At 29.4% G+C, this 16,091-nt stretch overlaps 5 protein-coding genes across 5 annotated transcripts; 1 reads left to right on the plus strand and 4 right to left on the minus strand.

Moving 5' to 3' along the window:
• Positions 1-4,275: 4,275 nt before the first annotated feature.
• Positions 4,276-6,896, plus strand: LOAG_06954 (hypothetical protein; the record flags this gene model as incomplete). The annotated part of the gene is made up of 7 exons (XM_020447299.1): positions 4,276-4,353; positions 4,950-5,102; positions 5,374-5,494; positions 5,705-5,848; positions 6,220-6,335; positions 6,480-6,616; positions 6,791-6,896. The coding sequence occupies 7 exons, from the start codon at positions 4,276-4,278 to the stop codon at positions 6,894-6,896; spliced, it is 855 nt and encodes a 284-aa protein (XP_020302455.1).
• Positions 6,897-7,401: 505 nt separating this feature from the next.
• Positions 7,402-7,830, minus strand: LOAG_06955 (hypothetical protein). The gene is made up of 2 exons (XM_003142489.2): positions 7,658-7,830; positions 7,402-7,484 (listed from the first exon to the last, which is right to left on the minus strand). Exons 1-2 carry the CDS (start codon positions 7,817-7,819, stop codon positions 7,425-7,427), a joined length of 222 nt encoding a protein of 73 aa, XP_003142537.1. The 5' UTR covers positions 7,820-7,830; the 3' UTR covers positions 7,402-7,424.
• Positions 7,831-9,059: 1,229 nt separating this feature from the next.
• LOAG_06956 (hypothetical protein) lies at positions 9,060-10,071 on the minus strand. Its single transcript, XM_020447300.1, has 3 exons — positions 9,931-10,071; positions 9,701-9,855; positions 9,060-9,398 (listed from the first exon to the last, which is right to left on the minus strand). The coding sequence occupies exons 1-3, from the start codon at positions 10,027-10,029 to the stop codon at positions 9,128-9,130; spliced, it is 525 nt and encodes a 174-aa protein (XP_020302456.1). The 5' UTR covers positions 10,030-10,071; the 3' UTR covers positions 9,060-9,127.
• Positions 10,072-11,282: 1,211 nt separating this feature from the next.
• On the minus strand, positions 11,283-12,393 carry LOAG_06957 (hypothetical protein). The gene is made up of 3 exons (XM_020447301.1): positions 12,184-12,393; positions 11,884-12,035; positions 11,283-11,629 (listed from the first exon to the last, which is right to left on the minus strand). The coding sequence occupies exons 1-3, from the start codon at positions 12,370-12,372 to the stop codon at positions 11,335-11,337; spliced, it is 636 nt and encodes a 211-aa protein (XP_020302457.1). The 5' UTR covers positions 12,373-12,393; the 3' UTR covers positions 11,283-11,334.
• A 1,674-nt stretch (positions 12,394-14,067) lies between these two features.
• Positions 14,068-15,204, minus strand: LOAG_06958 (hypothetical protein; the record flags this gene model as incomplete). The annotated part of the gene is made up of 3 exons (XM_003142492.1): positions 14,068-14,228; positions 14,696-14,876; positions 15,100-15,204. 3 exons carry the CDS (start codon positions 15,202-15,204, stop codon positions 14,068-14,070), a joined length of 447 nt encoding a protein of 148 aa, XP_003142540.1.
• Between the last annotated feature and the right edge of the window lie 887 nt (positions 15,205-16,091).

Below are 16,091 nucleotides of genomic sequence, written 5' to 3' on the forward strand. Positions count from 1 at the left end.
TTACTTACTTATTATTATTATTATTATTATTATTATTATTATTATTATTATTATTATTATTATTATTATTATTATTATTATTATTATTATTATTATTATTATTATTATTATTATTATTATTATTATTATTATTATTATTATTATTATTATTATTATTATTATTATTATTATTATTATTATTATTATTATTATTAATTATTATTATTATTACGATTAAAGCTTCATTTGTACGAGTTAGTAGAAGTATTGGATAGAACTCTGAAGCCAACCTTATACTACTCGGATTCTGATTCAGAGTTTAACAATTTAGCGTAATATTTTCTTAGCAGATGTGTATAAGTCCCTAATGAGATTGCTATCTATAGATATTCCTTATTAAGCTATCATTGCAATCATCTTAAGATATTTTTGCAACTCCGATTATTCCATCAAGTACCCTTATCACAATTATTGATAATACTCTTCCTTCTTCTTCTTCTTTACTTATAATCATTGATTTTCAGTCTTAAATTCTGATATTTCATGTTGTTCCTCCTTATGTGACATCATCATCATCAACATTTGGTTAAGAAAAAAAAAAAAGAAAAATAAAGGTGAAACATGAAGAGCATGGGAATGTTGATGGTTAATTTTAGCCGTATCAAGCGGGGATACGGACGTGAAGCAGCATTGCGTATTAGTAATACCGAAATGTTCTTTGTCCAAGAATTCTGAGATATCTTCCCATATCTGCAATTTGATGTGTCATTTTAACGAAATATTAGTCGTGATAATGGTGTGATAATATTTGATAATGAATTTACCACTTCATTAATCAAATAATATGCTGAAATTATTCGCTATCTTTAGCAAATATTATAATAATAATGATAATGGCAAGGATAGTAGCTATAATTCACGCGTATTATTAATTTAATTTGATAGTATTTTCCACGATTTACACATTAATTTGAAATTTTCTTTCTTTTTTTTTTTGTAAAATTCCCATTTAACTGCTGAATTCTAATTAAAAAAAGATAAAAAAAAACTAATGATAAGGTAATGATCTGATAAGATCAATAATGAAATATTCAACATAACATTTTCCCATTTCATGACGCATTTGCGGAATTCCACATCTTCAAGTGTAGAAAATATGCAGCTAATAACACTTTATAATGGATATAACTATGATGACAATTTTTAAAAAATAATAATAGCAGAAGAATATTGATAGTAATAATAAAAAGATTAAAATTTTTTGCAAAATTCCCAAATATTTTTCGAAATTCATTCGTAATTTTTGCATTTTTGCAGAAATACTTGATGATAATCTCAAAATGAAACATTTCATTGCATTTTCACATTCAAGAAAGAATTAATATGATTGAATAATGATAACATTTATGATAGGACAAAATCATGATTGTAATAATTACGATTAAAATAATGATTTAGAGGAAGAAAAGAAAAAGTGAAAAACTGAAAAATTTATCACCTCATTGAGTTTTATAATTCTAGTTTAGATTAAAGATTCTTGTAGCAATGATATTTTTGACTTAACCCTATTATTAATTCTTCACTTATCTCTTCAATTTTAGTCTACCTAAAAAATACCCGAAAAATCATAAAGTGTAATTCGAATAAAATCATTAAAATATAATCCATATGAGAAGAAAAACTTCGATTTAAACTTCAATTCATACTTTCTGACTTTCAAAAGGATAATCCTTAACAATTTTAATGGTCATTTTTTAGGGTTGCAAAGTTAAATTAACGATTAAAAACAAAAATGATTTTATTAAAATGCAAAAAAAAAGGAAAAGAAAATGAACTTCGTTTATATCGGATACTGGTGGATTGTTGCTATTCATAATATTAGCTATTTATGCATACATAATAGCAAGCATATACAAACTATGTCCACTTATGTCCACGTATGTCCACTCAGTAGTTCGGGATAATTTGAGGTGATGAAAAGTGAAATTGTTGCAATACACGTAAAAGAAGTAATAATAAATTACAGTAACAAGAATAACTATAGTAATGATAAGTAATAAAGTAACATAGTATTAATAATAGTAGTAATAATAATAATATAGAATAGTAACAGTAAGTTAGAGTGACAATAATAGCAACTCTAATAGTAACTGTAACAATGATAATGACAAGCAATGAAGTAATATAGTATTAGTGTTGGTAATACTAGTAATGATAGTGTAGAACAGTAAGTTACAGTAACAATAAATGGAAACTCTAATAGTAACTAGCAATTGTGATAAGCAATAAAATAATGATAAGAGATAAACAATAGAGTATTACAGTAGTAGTAATAATAGTAATAGTAACAGTGATAATAGTAACAGTACTATAATATATACAGATTAGGAATGTACCCTATTGAAATTTATTACATATGAATATTTCAAAAGTATTATAGTAGTAGTAGTTTGATATCATTCGGTTTCACTTCGATATAATTTAATGTGATAAAAATGATGATAATAATGATAATTAATGATGATGATGATAATGATAATTATAATAATGATATGGATAATTATTGATCAAATTGTTATCATAACAATACCATAATAACATTATAAGTAGTGGTAATAATAATGATGATAATGATAATGAAAATGTCATGTGATAATATCATATATAAAATGAAAATTTGAAATAATAATAATAATATAAATAAATTAAAAATGAATAAAACAAGAAGAAATGATTTTAATCGTTTAAATGACAGGAATGTTTTTAACGGTGACAAATACCTATATAGCTTGTTTTTCTTTTTCTTCTTACCCATCATCACCTTGTATAGAAAAAGACTATTTTCTCTCCCTCTCTTTCTCTTCCTCTCTCTCTCTCTCATTTCTTTACATTTAATTTAAAAATAAATTGAAATATTCTGTTCCTTTCTTTTTTTCTTTTTTTTCTTTTGTCTTCATACCATTTCTCATTCCTTCCAATTCTTTTTCTTATTCGTACTTTGATAATTGTGACGTTTTGCTTTCTCTTTCATTCCTTATTATTGTATCAGGAAAATGTTTTTTACCTGCAAATGAAACTTCATCTTATGTATCATCAATCTTCACCTCTCTCTCTCTCTCTCTCTTTTCTCTTTCCCTTTCTATTATCATATTTATTTCATTCTATTGGAATGATAATCAATTAAGGTAGGAATATTTATTGTTGGCTTTAGGAAAAGTATGAGAAATAAAAATAAGCAATTATTTGTAAGTTATGATAATTAGCCAAAGTAGAGGTAATCATGATAATTAGTTAAGGTAAAGATTTGTAATTTGTGTGCTGTTGCACTTTTAGGATAATTAATTTTAACTTTTAGCTCTGCAACAAATGATAAAATTTTCAGGTAGAACTTTGATATTCCATATTTCAGGTTTGATTTCTACTATTACAGGCTTTCAATGATATCTTGGCTTTTTCTAACTTTTTTCTTTTTTGTTATTTTGTTAAACACTTGGCCATAATCTTATTCTGAAACTTAGAGCCTAGTTAATGAACAGAGTCAACTTTTAATGGCTATTTTCTGCATTACTCTTTTTTATGATCGTTCCATTTTACCCTTCCGGAAAAGACAAATAGAAATATTAAGTAGGGAGGAATTCGGAAAATGATCATATCCGTAGAATAATATTGTTATGCCGATGTTTTATCCATTTTCTACAACCATATATGTGTTATTTGTATGATTAGTTATTTATTCTGTTAATATTTGATATTAGACATTAACTGGCCTGATTTAACATCATAACACGTTCGATAATACTTCGGTAATCTTTCTTCCGGATATTCCGGAAGAAAACTGTGAACTTTTTTTCGTACATGCCACATATCGATACAATCAATTTGAGGTAAAATTTACCAAATATTTGAATATGGTTAATTTTCTATCCAACTAGATAGTTTGTTAATTTTTTATCTAGCTAAATAGGTTTACCGTAATGATAGTGTTTATAAAAGATGACTTATGATTTCTTGGGAAATATTTACCTAAGCTTTCATATTTCGGTAGATAAATATTGTCATGATCGACTAACTAGAAAATGATTAAAATAGGTGACAGTATATTGGAAATATGATCAAGGATGGTGACATTGTATTGTGTGTAAACAGGATCGAACGATAAAACTTGACTAGTACAAATGCTTCGATAGTAATGATTTGTGCAGCTGTCATTAGGATTTAAAAAAAAAAAAATAATCAAGCATTAATCTTGATGAATAAACAATTAAACAAGTGGTACCGGTGTTCACCAGATTACGAATGAAATCGGTAAAAGAAGAAAGAAGTAAATCCGATAAATTTGTCATCATTAGTTCAGATCTGTCACATCATGTTAAGGTTGCTTGTTAACTCGCTTTCAATACTACTTATCCTACCACATTTTGCATCATTTAACTTACTTCATAAGGTAGATAATTTGTCAATCTTATCCATTACATTTCCATTTATCATTTCAAGTTTTAAATCTTTCTGCTCTGAAATGCATAAATAATTTGTTCCATATGAAATGTAATTCAAAAATTTGCATAATAATATTTATTTAGAGGTCAAAAATCATATTTTCACATTTCATACTGCCTTATACAGGTAAGAGTAAATTATGCGTAGTAATTAGCAAAACTCTCATTTGTTTAATCATTATTAGATGAATTTAAAAGAATGATTTGATGATATGACATTCTTCTTCTGATGATATTAATGTTAAATGTATAATTGAGGAATTGGTTTTAATGTAGTAATCGAATTAAATGATAATATTCCTCATAACATTTTTAAATTTAAATTAAAGTTTTATCAATTATTTTGAATTTTTTAAATGCACAAAAAATTATCCAAACTATTATTTATGAGTAATTTGAATGAAATTTGATGGAATTTATGGGATTTTTTCAAAAAATATCTCGGCTAAACCGGATTTATATGCATATTTATAGCCACATAATGTTCCATGCTCGCAACTAATCGTATTTGGTGACGATTTCACTGATGATGGTATCGAATTTAACACACATTCACATGGTTTTACAAGAAATTCAAATGGTCCGGTATGGCCGGAATATTTAAATCGAATGCTTGAATGTGATGAAGTAAGCTTCATTTTTGCATTTGAAAATTTTTAAATGATATTGAATATTATCACTTCTTGTTGATATGATCATCAAATGATCTCTTTTAATTTGACAGTAATCTGTCATAATTGCTCATTATTTCTTAATAATTTGATAAGAAATGAAAGTTTAGGAATAATTTTAAAAAGAAAAGGAAAAAGAAGGAAGAGGGAAATTTTCATTTGATTTTTTTATTTGAAGAGAATTTTCTCGAAAACTGATCGATTTTTATTTTAAAAACCAATTTTAGTATATAAATTATGCATACAGTGGAGCACGGAGTGGCTACAACAATATGTTTTTCTCAGATTGGTCAGGAATATTATGGCAGATCGAATATCATTTCATGAATCGACGCATTCTGCCAAAAGGTGGGATTAAATAGAAATTGTAATTAATATTTAAGCTATCATATCATAGAAATAATTAAAACCTTTTTCTACTAGAGCTTATAACTTAATTTATTTGGTTTGTGATATCTTTCTTTTAACTTCATCTTTTTGTTTATCTTATCATTAATCATTTTATTGCTTCATTCTGCGACATTTACGCCAACGTATGCCTGCTTGTTTTTATTTTAGATCCCTTGATCATTTTACAAGTAGGTGGATTATCGGAGTTAATGCTGCAACAAAAGGACATCAATGAATCGAATAACGCTGATGAGATGATTATTCAGAATATAGCACGTGCTGTATTGGGTCTAATCAATACCATGGATAATGGTTTGATTAAAATATAATTTCAATTATTAAAATTTGAAAAAATGCGATATTACTTATGGTAATTTTTGGAAAAAGGAAGAGTTATAGGTAGCGTAATTCGTAAATAGTTAAAGGTAAGTGATAATATTGATGATACTTAAGACTCGATCTACTTAATGTAAATCTAAGTGCTTTCAAAATTCAAATTACAAAAGAAAAAGTAATATTCTCTCCTTCTTTTCCAATAAATCTTAGCTGGTTGGTGATAATATTGGTGATGCCACCTGAGATTCCATCTATTTAATGTGCCGCCAATCACTGCAGTGATCATAAATGAGAGAATGAAGATTGTCTTTTTATCAGTGCTAACTTTTAGATTGTGAATTTTTCAGGTATTATAATAATTATGAATATGATTGATCCATTTGAAGCACCAGGTTATGCGATATTTGCCTCAAATGGGAATGATAACTTGGATATATCTTCCAAGGTTTCGCATATCAATTCGGTATGCTAACAATATGCACTTCAAATGTTGACATTTTATTGGCAGTTGTCAAGAAACGAGGAAGCCTATGCAATATAGGATTAAAGCCAATATATGAATTTGGTCTGGATTTTTGCATAAAATTCATGTCGTTTCTTATTTTAGAAACTTTGGAGGTTGATGACAATCAAAGGTCACGAAAATCGACAAGTTAGGCTGTTCGATTTGAACGCAGCCATTGTTGATGCCACAAGAGGGTTGAATACAAATGAACCATTCACGTACCAACAAAGTAATATGACGTATGTATAGAAACTTCTTAATTATGTCTCTTTGAGATTATCAGTCAACCAGTATCTGGTGATAAAAGTTCACTCTTAGATACTCTAAATTAATGATAAGCATATGCAAGAAAAAAATTTACCGATCTAAAGTGTTATTTGCCAGTAGTAGCAATCGGGTGTCATTATTTACAGATCACTTAAGGTATTCGACTATGCTTATCACAATCAGTGGTATCCATCAACATTGGTGCATCATAAAATTGCGCAAAAATTAGTCAGATTTCTGGAAGATTTATGAGGAAATGGTTTATCAAAGTGAAGTATGCATATTGGATATTTTATACAAATGTCTTCTGAACCATATTATAAGGGAGAGATTGAAGTGAAACGTTTAATTTGTATTACTTTTAAATGACAATTTGATGAGCCGGCGGGAGAATTTTTCGTTTTTCTTTAAAATGTGAAATATGACCTGTTCAATATTTGAAACATAATTTTGTTCTGGTAATTCTCAGGAGCATCTTTCTGTGATAGCATCCAGAAAATTACTTAGAAACAAGTGACAGTTAAATTATGAAGCAGTTGATCTTAATTGTTTAATCTTAAGTTTGATCTTATCTATTCTTCACTATTTGTACTGAATATCCACAAATGAATTGAAAAAAAAAGTAGCAAATTTGATATCAAAATATCAGTTCGATGAGATCAGTAAATGAAGATAGAAAAGAAAATGGAGAAAAAAGGATAATTTCCAATATTTTTTGACTTTTTGCTTATAGATTATGCACAGTAAAGAGAAATGGAGTTATCCTTGAATATGATTTATTCATTCTTTCTTCTTACGTCGTAAACTGCCTTTTTGTAATCTTTCACGTCTCCTTTCTTTCTAAAAATCTATTCAAAAATGAACGGAGATCCCTCATCCGGTATCATTTGAAATCCAGAATAACTTAGTCTATGTTCAAAAAAAAGACAAAACCACAAGATCCAACAATTTTTTAATCTTTCAGTTCTTTCTAGGACAATACTTGATGCATTAAAATACGGAATAAAACTTACTTTAATTGCTTTACGAAGTTTCCACGAAAGGACAATAGTAAGTAGCAAAAATGGTGTAATGCATAGCAATAGAGTTGTAAAAAATGAACCAGGATCATCAGTAACCCATAATGCTAGTTGTATCAATCGTTTTGACAAATAATCCTTCAGATTATCGAACATCTAACCTGAAAACAAATACTTTAACAGTTGCAATAGCTATAGTATCATCAGATTCAAAGAGATCCAGTCATTGCTAATAGGTCACATGAATCGTGATATCCTCATTGCCCATACCAAATTATCATCATGATCTGATGCTAAAGCAAGTTTTCATCACCTATCATCTAAACCAAATTTTCATCATCATGATTATCAGCTGAATCATTCATTACTTATCATATCCTTTAATGATAATCTGAGAGAAAATTCTGCCAAAATTAAATCACTAGTAGGATAATTTCCCAATTATTGAGTTAGATCGATTAGATGTATGTGGGAATCGAAACATGCTAAATTACTTAATCCTCTGATAATGATCACTTTTGTTTAACCTTTCTATTAACTACATAACCTGACAGGAATTACGATGAGCAATCATAGTTAGATAATGAAATAGTACTTATATACAAAAATACGTGAATAAAATCTTTTCATATTAGGAATTACACTGAATGTAGAATGTGAATTGCGAATTTACCTTCATTGAATGGTGTAAGTATTGATTAACAAAAATTATCCATATATACTTTAATACGAATATTAATTAGGACAAATATTAATTAACAGTCTTAATCGTTTTAAAATAATTCAATGAAATGTATTTGGCCAAATAAATTAGATGGTAACATTTTAATTGGATAAAAAATTCAAGATGTTCATGTCAGAATAAGAATTTCAGAAGGACAAACAAAACAAGTACGGTTGAAAATGTTCAAAATTATTACACCTTGAAATACCATTTTTACAACTAAACGAAAATTTATACATCCCGACCATGCATTCATACCAAGCAAGTGAGTTCCAAAGTGATATTTGAAATGTTGAAAATTAAAAAGTGCCGTGAATAAAAGTATGTTCAGAGCTCTTGTAATTATATGTTATTGATTTCTTTCTTACGAATCATTTTTCTTTTTTTTTAACATGATATTGTTCATATTTTCCACAAAGTCCCTACTACATTTGTCCATACCGAGAACTACATTTCCCTATTAGTTTTGAGATATTATCTTTTTTCCCGATATGGTAAACTTCGAGTCGTCGACTCAAGTTTTTATTCTGGTTGTCAGTAAAACCTATATCAATATTGTTCGATTAAATCCTTTCATTTTAAATCACCTTTATGAATTCCATTAGTTAAAAAAATACACATATATGTATACAATATACCATACAAAAAGTATGTAAAAGTATAGTTCCGACCCATGTTTCCGCCATATTCCCAAAACTTCACCATTAAAACGAAATATTAGTAAATTAATCTAACGTCAATCAGACAGCATCAATAATGACAACGCTGAAAAAAGAAGATGCAACAGCTGAGAAAGCTCGCACATAAAAGCCAAATCGATGGAAAATATAGGAAGTTCGAAGAATTCGGATGACTATTGAAGTTGGCTTATTTATAGTATGAACAAATTTCATTCGGTATATAAAAAAAGCATCAAACAGCAATTCTAACACATCAACAAATGATAGATGAAAATCTGGCAGACACCATTCTTTCCAGGGCTTGAGAAGCAATACTTTCTTATACCTGAATCTGTAATAAGATAAGTTCTAGAGGAGAAAATAAATATGTGCTGAGCTAACTTGGGAGTTTAGCAGAGGGTGGTACATAGTGTTATCATTGATAAACTAACATCTATTGGAAGTGTCGCAAGAGTTTTCTTTTAGAAAAATAGTTTTATAAACAGTAGAAATGTAACGAATTTCCGGAAGGTTATCTGTTACCCGGAAGTGATGCGTGTCTGCTGGCAACACACACAGCTCCTCCAGTATCTTTTATTCTAACTTCTGATGACAATGAGATTGCCCAAATTTCGACTGAAAAGTCTGGCTTACCTGCATATCTGGCATTGTATTCTGCTCCTTCCAGAAGCTTTTCCTAACCAAGAATTAAAGCATTGCTTATGAACCCATAACATTGAACCGGAACATTTACAAGGTCTAAGCCAACCACGTTCATCCGATCCTTCCACATAACAAAATCTACAAATCTATAAAAACAATAGCGTTTTTCTCTTATTTATTCATAACAAAGATGTGAACTAATGAAATAATCACAGTGCTACCTTCATATTTGTTCGTGAAAATTGATTTCCGCCATCTGATCCATCATCTAATGATTCGTATACTTCCCAGTTATCGTGCTTCATACTTTCAAGGCGCATAACTATTTCCTTCAATTATTCGTCAACTGGGAACTAGAACATTGACAAATAAATGAATAAAGATGTCTAATTGCACGTTAAATTTCTAAATAGTTTCAACGAATCCACAAATCAACAGAAAAATTCTTGTTAAGCTCAAATTATCACTAAACGCCGGTAGCAATTCAAATATCAAAAAGAGTTTATAGCAGTCCCAACCCAAGTCTGAAACATTGCGAAAAGTAAATATGCAAGAATATGCGAAAAGTAAATATGCAAGAATATGCGAAAAGTAAATATGCAAGAATATGTTCTGTGGAAAATGACCTTATTACCAGGCAAAATGACTAAATTGAATTAATTTATCGAAAAGATCTCGGACAAACATTAAACAAAACCACATATAATACATGTATTGATGCATTGCGAAAGTACAAAAACAAAAGGCAAACAGTTCTCGAATTTCAAACTGAAACAAGACTGAGCATCTCAATTAATAATATATGTCAGATATCTAGCAGTTATTCAATTGGCAAGATAATTTTAGTAAAAATAAACGGTTTAAGACAAATAGCACGATGGATGTATTATGTTTTCTCATCATTTGGAAGTGAATACTTTTAATCGTCCACTTTTAATCTAATTAAGAAATTAGGAGATCTGCTTTCTTGTTTTTTTTTTTTGGTAAGTTATAAAGAAGTTACTATATGAAAATGTTGTATGACAAGCAGAAGTTGTGAACTGCTGGTATATCTCCAAGTCTGAATTTATAGAAATTCGACAATCGCCTTGTTAAAGGAGTGGACCTATATAAAAAACATTAAAGGTAATCTTCCATCACAAAGCAGTGGAGAAAGTAAAGCGGTAGCAGTAAGACATGATATTTTTCTTAAATAAAGGATATCTATTCCTCTTTTTTTTTCGTACGAATGGAATAATATCTACAATAATTTTGTACATAGTGAATGATCTCGAAATTTTGTCTAAGCGTAGAAGGTTTAATTACTCTATAATAGATTATGAGTTTAATACACTGGGCATTCGAAAGACTTTGGTTTACAATAATTGAATCTGAAAGACAATTTAAAGTGAGTAAAAATACAAAAGCTATTTAAAATGAGTAAAAAGGACCGGATCAATAAAATGAGAATCATAGGGTCAGTGAAAGTGAGAATCATCAATCGGTGAAGATAAGAAATTATGAAGCTGCTACTTTCAGAGTTTCAGAGCTAACCTATTTCAGAAACAACAAAAATGGTACCTCCAAACTCTTACCTCTTAATATTACCGGAAATACAATTTGATGTATCTACAAAATAAAAAAGATTACAATGCATCTAACACCGTTGAAGAGCATATCGATGTAACAATGTCATATACAATATTTGAATAAAAATTAAGTCTCATCCTACTGAGAACGACTAATTTCCAAAGCAAAACATAACTAGTATAGAGAAAGAATGTAACTCTATCATCCAAACAACGTGGGAAGTAGCGACATATGCGATAAGTCAGAATTATATCGAAGTATATTCCGAACAAATCGGTTATACGCAGACGAAGCTGCGGCCAATGCCAGTGTTTGTAAGGCTTTAATCTCCACTGACGCCGATACACATAACTGGAAATGTTTTATTATTCTTTACAAATCTATGAATAAGAAAGCAAATCTTTAAAAAGAAAACTTAGAAAAAAAAGGCAAAAAACAGCATTGGCTGACCAGCCAAGTTTTTCTTGTTAACATAATGGTGACGAGAATCGTAATAACAAGAATGTAGTGTATAGCACTCCTTTTCTGACGGTCATCATATTATGCATTAATGAATTACTGGAATAAAGTAATTAGATAAAAGCATTAAAAGGACAAGCGTTTACTGGCATATAGCACAACTATATTTCATAGTGTACGGAGCAAAGGAAAGCCACTGCTCGAAACAGCTCAAATGGACCCATTTCATTGTTCCAATACATTTACATGGTGCCAACCATTCGCTTACATCATCATCTGATAAGCAATATCGGCAAATCTAAATATTAACCATAATTATCCAATAAAAATACTCGGATAAATCTTTGGCTCAATCTATTTGACTTATTATTAATGGCACAAACATGATATTAGTTCTATGAGAAATATCATAGCATTATTTGTATTGCGAAATTTCAAATACACACCTTGGAACGATCAGTCATGACACTGCTAAATGATGATGACGTAACTTGAGATGAGAACGGGAATAAACCGGACAGAACTGCTATATTGCTTTCCACATTCGACAAATACGAAAACTTACTGTCACAAGCGTTACTGATGTTACTACTACTATTACTTGATGATAATGTGGCGCTCATTCCTTCTTGCATATTGTCAACCAAAGTCTGACAAAAGTTTCAATCAATACAATTGGGAATTGTTTGAAAGGGCTAAACGTGTAATTCACGAGCTGTAATCTGGAATATCGAAGTAATTTCTCTCAGCCAAACTCTCTTCAATCTTTATCCTTTGACCTTTTCATCATTCCACATAAATTACTCGAATTTAGTTATTCTGTTCGGTGCTAACACATGCAACTACCGCCATATCTATCAAAAAACACCGCAAAATGACTTGCATTCGAGAAAAACAACCCGGAACAGAAATATAAATCGCAAAGAAGCACACCGAGATTTCTTGATGAGAGTTCATCAAAACAACGGCAAACCGTTAAATACCAATTACTTTTTTCCCAGAAAAATCCGGCGATTATATGAGAACCGGTAGTGATACATGCATCATGTTACGCCTGCTTATTTGTCTACCAGAAGTCCCAGGAAAAAAACACCGGGAATTTTTTCTTGCTGGATATCACATGGCATGTAACATCACATTTCTATGGCATTTAGTTTGACCGGTCGTTACGAGCAAGAAAATGTACTTGTAATCCAGAAAGAATACAGAAGAAATAATGAAAGAAATGTATTGATTGGATCTTATAAGTGATATTAAAGATATTATATTGTAAGGATTGTCACGTCCTATATATTAGGGATCTAATTTAGCCAGAAAGTTAATCGGAATCATCAATATGCAACTTCCGGGAATCACTAGTTTACGATATTTTGAATTCCTGAAATAAGTGAGCTGTAATTACGGGAACGATGGCGTTGGAGGAATACTCGTAGACGTTTGAAAACGGATCAACGTTACGGAATATTACCTTATTTAGATGTAGTGCAGATAAAAGTATGTGAACATAACTGTATCCGGACATGATGCAGAAACTGGATGAAATTACGGAACATGACTTTATTTGGAATGAAGATTTTCACGATTCATTAAACTTTTAAGGTTTTACTTCAAAAACATGATCAAAGGAATGCTATGGTAGTCTTAAAATGATTCGAAATATTGGAACAAAATATTCATTTAGTTTGTGAATCAAACAAACTTAAATTCCCTTCATTTGGCAATACAGACATTATGGCAAATTTAATTTGGGAAAGAAAACAAATCATTTCAAAAAGGCAAGTAATGTATGGAAAAGTTAATTGGAGATTATTATTTAAAGAAAAAAAGAGGAAGGAATTATTTTATTTAATTGAAAATTGCGACAAATAATGCAATGAAGAATAAGAACAACATCATAGTCTCTAAAGGATGTCGTTGAAACCATTGAATGAAATAATTTAACTTCTTTAATGCTTCTTCCTGAGCATAAATCATTTGAACCGGTTGCCTATAACCTAATAGCATTCATTTCTTTTTTATCAACTTGAAGCATTCATAAATTTTTGTGAATTTTAAAGAGTGAAATAAATGTTAAAAAACAATTAATTGACCAACGGAATTTTTTCGGTTAAAATTGTTGTAATGCTAATATGCATAACAGGACAACATTTTATGATAACAATTTTGCGGATGTTTGTTTTTTTTTTTTACCGGAGATTAGTATGATTTCCGGAAGGAGAAAGGAAAACTTAAATTATGGATGTTATAAGTTTACTTGGACTTTTAAGAGATCGTTGTACTATCTCAGACAAATTTCGGATTTCGGATAGTTTATAATTTTACCTGTACCTTTACGGTGAAGGGAAACGGAAAGAGAGATAAACGTACGTAGCAGTACTATCGGTATGAGGAGTTAATGTTTTAGAGGATGAGATTGCTTCTTTTCTTTCAAACGTGAATTTCATCAAAGGTATTTGCTCCTCTGAGCTTTCTCCTTTTGAGTGTATTCGTGCTGCAATTCAATTACTGCATGCAAATAGTAAACATGAAATAGTATGTTGTAGCTAAGTTATTCTAGATGAAAATATCAATATTTCAAAGTTAGAATGAAAAAAATGATTATCACTAGAATAGCAGGATGATAAGGTAGAGTATGCTTAGAGTAATCATGGTGATAAAAATTCGTTCTCATCAAGATCAGAGAGTAAGGGATTAGGATAAAAAGCAAAATTTCAAAAATATTGCTTAGAAATCTTAATTATTGCATCGAATCCTTAATCAATTTACCCAAAAGACAAACAAGTAAAATTGCCTTTTGGGTAAATTAACTGAAGGATTTGATGCATTAATTAAAAGATAGCTTATTTTATTATCTATCAAAGCTTATTTTATTACTTATCAATCAAGCATCCTATTATAACTACAATCCTTATTGCTCATACACTTTTTTTTACCCATTACAATAGGTTCTTTTATTACCAATCAATTTGGTTACAACCGTCTGATTATTGTCGATTTCCTGTTCAACAAAATTTGTAACAAGTATTAATTTTGGTGTTTTCATTTCTTGCTGAATTTGCTGATACTTTGGATGTCGCCATGTTAGGAAACAACGTTGTTCCGCACGTGGCGGAATGCAACCGCTTCCGGCTGGTGTGGCCTACGGAAAAGATTTGCAACTAATTATTCTCGAGATGACGATAATTCATCAATCTAATAGCTGAATGCGACCACTTTCAGTTAGTTCAGCTTGCGAAAGAGAATCGCAACTAATCATCCTCGAGATGCAGGTAATTAATTAGTCTAACACTATGATAATTAACAGCAAGACCCCAAGAAATGATTAAATCAAATTGATAAATGAATTTGTTTTCGATAACTACCGTAATGCTGGAAGTTGCATCGGAGCAAAGCTTGAATAAAAGTGGTACATCAGCATCATTACATAGTTGCATTTCGGTTAACGCTATTTCCGGTCGTTGTTTCATTGGTGTAAAGTAGATAGCTACTGTTCTACAGTTTAATATTAATTTCAGCTCATTTGAGAAATAAAAATAGATGTAATTAAATTTAAATTAAAAATTTTTACAACACTAATTTTAGCAATCAGTTTCGTCTAAAAATTCGAATTATCAAGTCATTTTTAATTGCGATTGATTCAAATTTTACGATTAAACTAATATAATAGATGAATATTTGAAGTAAAAGAATTTATCAGTTTGAGATAAGAAATGAGTAAATTAGTATGAATTAGAGATGAAATACATTTATACGCCATATTTTGATATGTAATTTCCTTGGCCATCGTTTATCATATCAGCATATTTGTAAAATAGCAATATATTCTAATTAAAATAGGCATTATACATAATTGAAAAGACTGTACTGTTTTGGTTTTTGTCGTTGTGATTTGATAACATAACTTGTTGTTAATGGTGTATGCGACATTTGTGTATCATCTATAGTTATATCTTTATCTGTTAAGGTTTTTGCTGTATCACTGAAATATTATTGAAAAATATTAATTTTAAGCAATCAGTTATCTTTCATTATTTAATTAATCTTATATTATTGCTCGAGATTATGACGAGATATTTTTCTTATCAATGATAACTTTGAATTTTTCGTTTTTTTTTCTTCAGTTTTACTTGCTAATTTAACAAAGTAAACTTTATGGAATTTTTGTTTTTGATATTTCTTGCTCAGATTTTGAAATGATATACTTGGAGCACCAAAGAATTTAAGATTTGTTGACATTTTTTAAACACTTTATTTGAGAAATACATTAATTTCATCATTTAAACAATGTATTTAAGCAGGAGAAAAATAAAAAAAGAAAAAGATAAGCATTACAGCTTGCTTTTTATGATCCGTG

The sequence above is a fragment of the Loa loa genome (assembly GCF_000183805.2).
Source record: "Loa loa unplaced genomic scaffold supercont3.39, whole genome shotgun sequence".
In the NCBI taxonomy this organism is placed as follows: domain Eukaryota; kingdom Metazoa; phylum Nematoda; class Chromadorea; order Rhabditida; family Onchocercidae; genus Loa; species Loa loa.

Coding starts and splice junctions, on each gene's coding strand:
- LOAG_06955 (XM_003142489.2), bottom strand. CDS start 7,819: ATGTTCGATAATCTGAAGGATTATTTGTCAAAACGATTGATACAACTA. Junction 7,485..7,657: donor AACTTCGTAAAGCAATTAAA/GTAAGTTTTATT, acceptor ATAGATTTTTAG/AAAGAAAGGAGACGTGAAAG.
- LOAG_06957 (XM_020447301.1), bottom strand. CDS start 12,372: ATGCAAGAAGGAATGAGCGCCACATTATCATCAAGTAATAGTAGTAGT. Junction 12,036..12,183: donor TCATGACTGATCGTTCCAAG/GTGTGTATTTGA, acceptor GTTAATATTTAG/ATTTGCCGATATTGCTTATC. Junction 11,630..11,883: donor TATAGTTGTGCTATATGCCA/GTAAACGCTTGT, acceptor AAACATTTCCAG/TTATGTGTATCGGCGTCAGT.
- LOAG_06956 (XM_020447300.1), bottom strand. CDS start 10,029: ATGCGCCTTGAAAGTATGAAGCACGATAACTGGGAAGTATACGAATCA. Junction 9,856..9,930: donor TTTCACGAACAAATATGAAG/GTAGCACTGTGA, acceptor TTGTTTTTATAG/ATTTGTAGATTTTGTTATGT. Junction 9,399..9,700: donor ATACAATGCCAGATATGCAG/GTAAGCCAGACT, acceptor ATCTTATTACAG/ATTCAGGTATAAGAAAGTAT.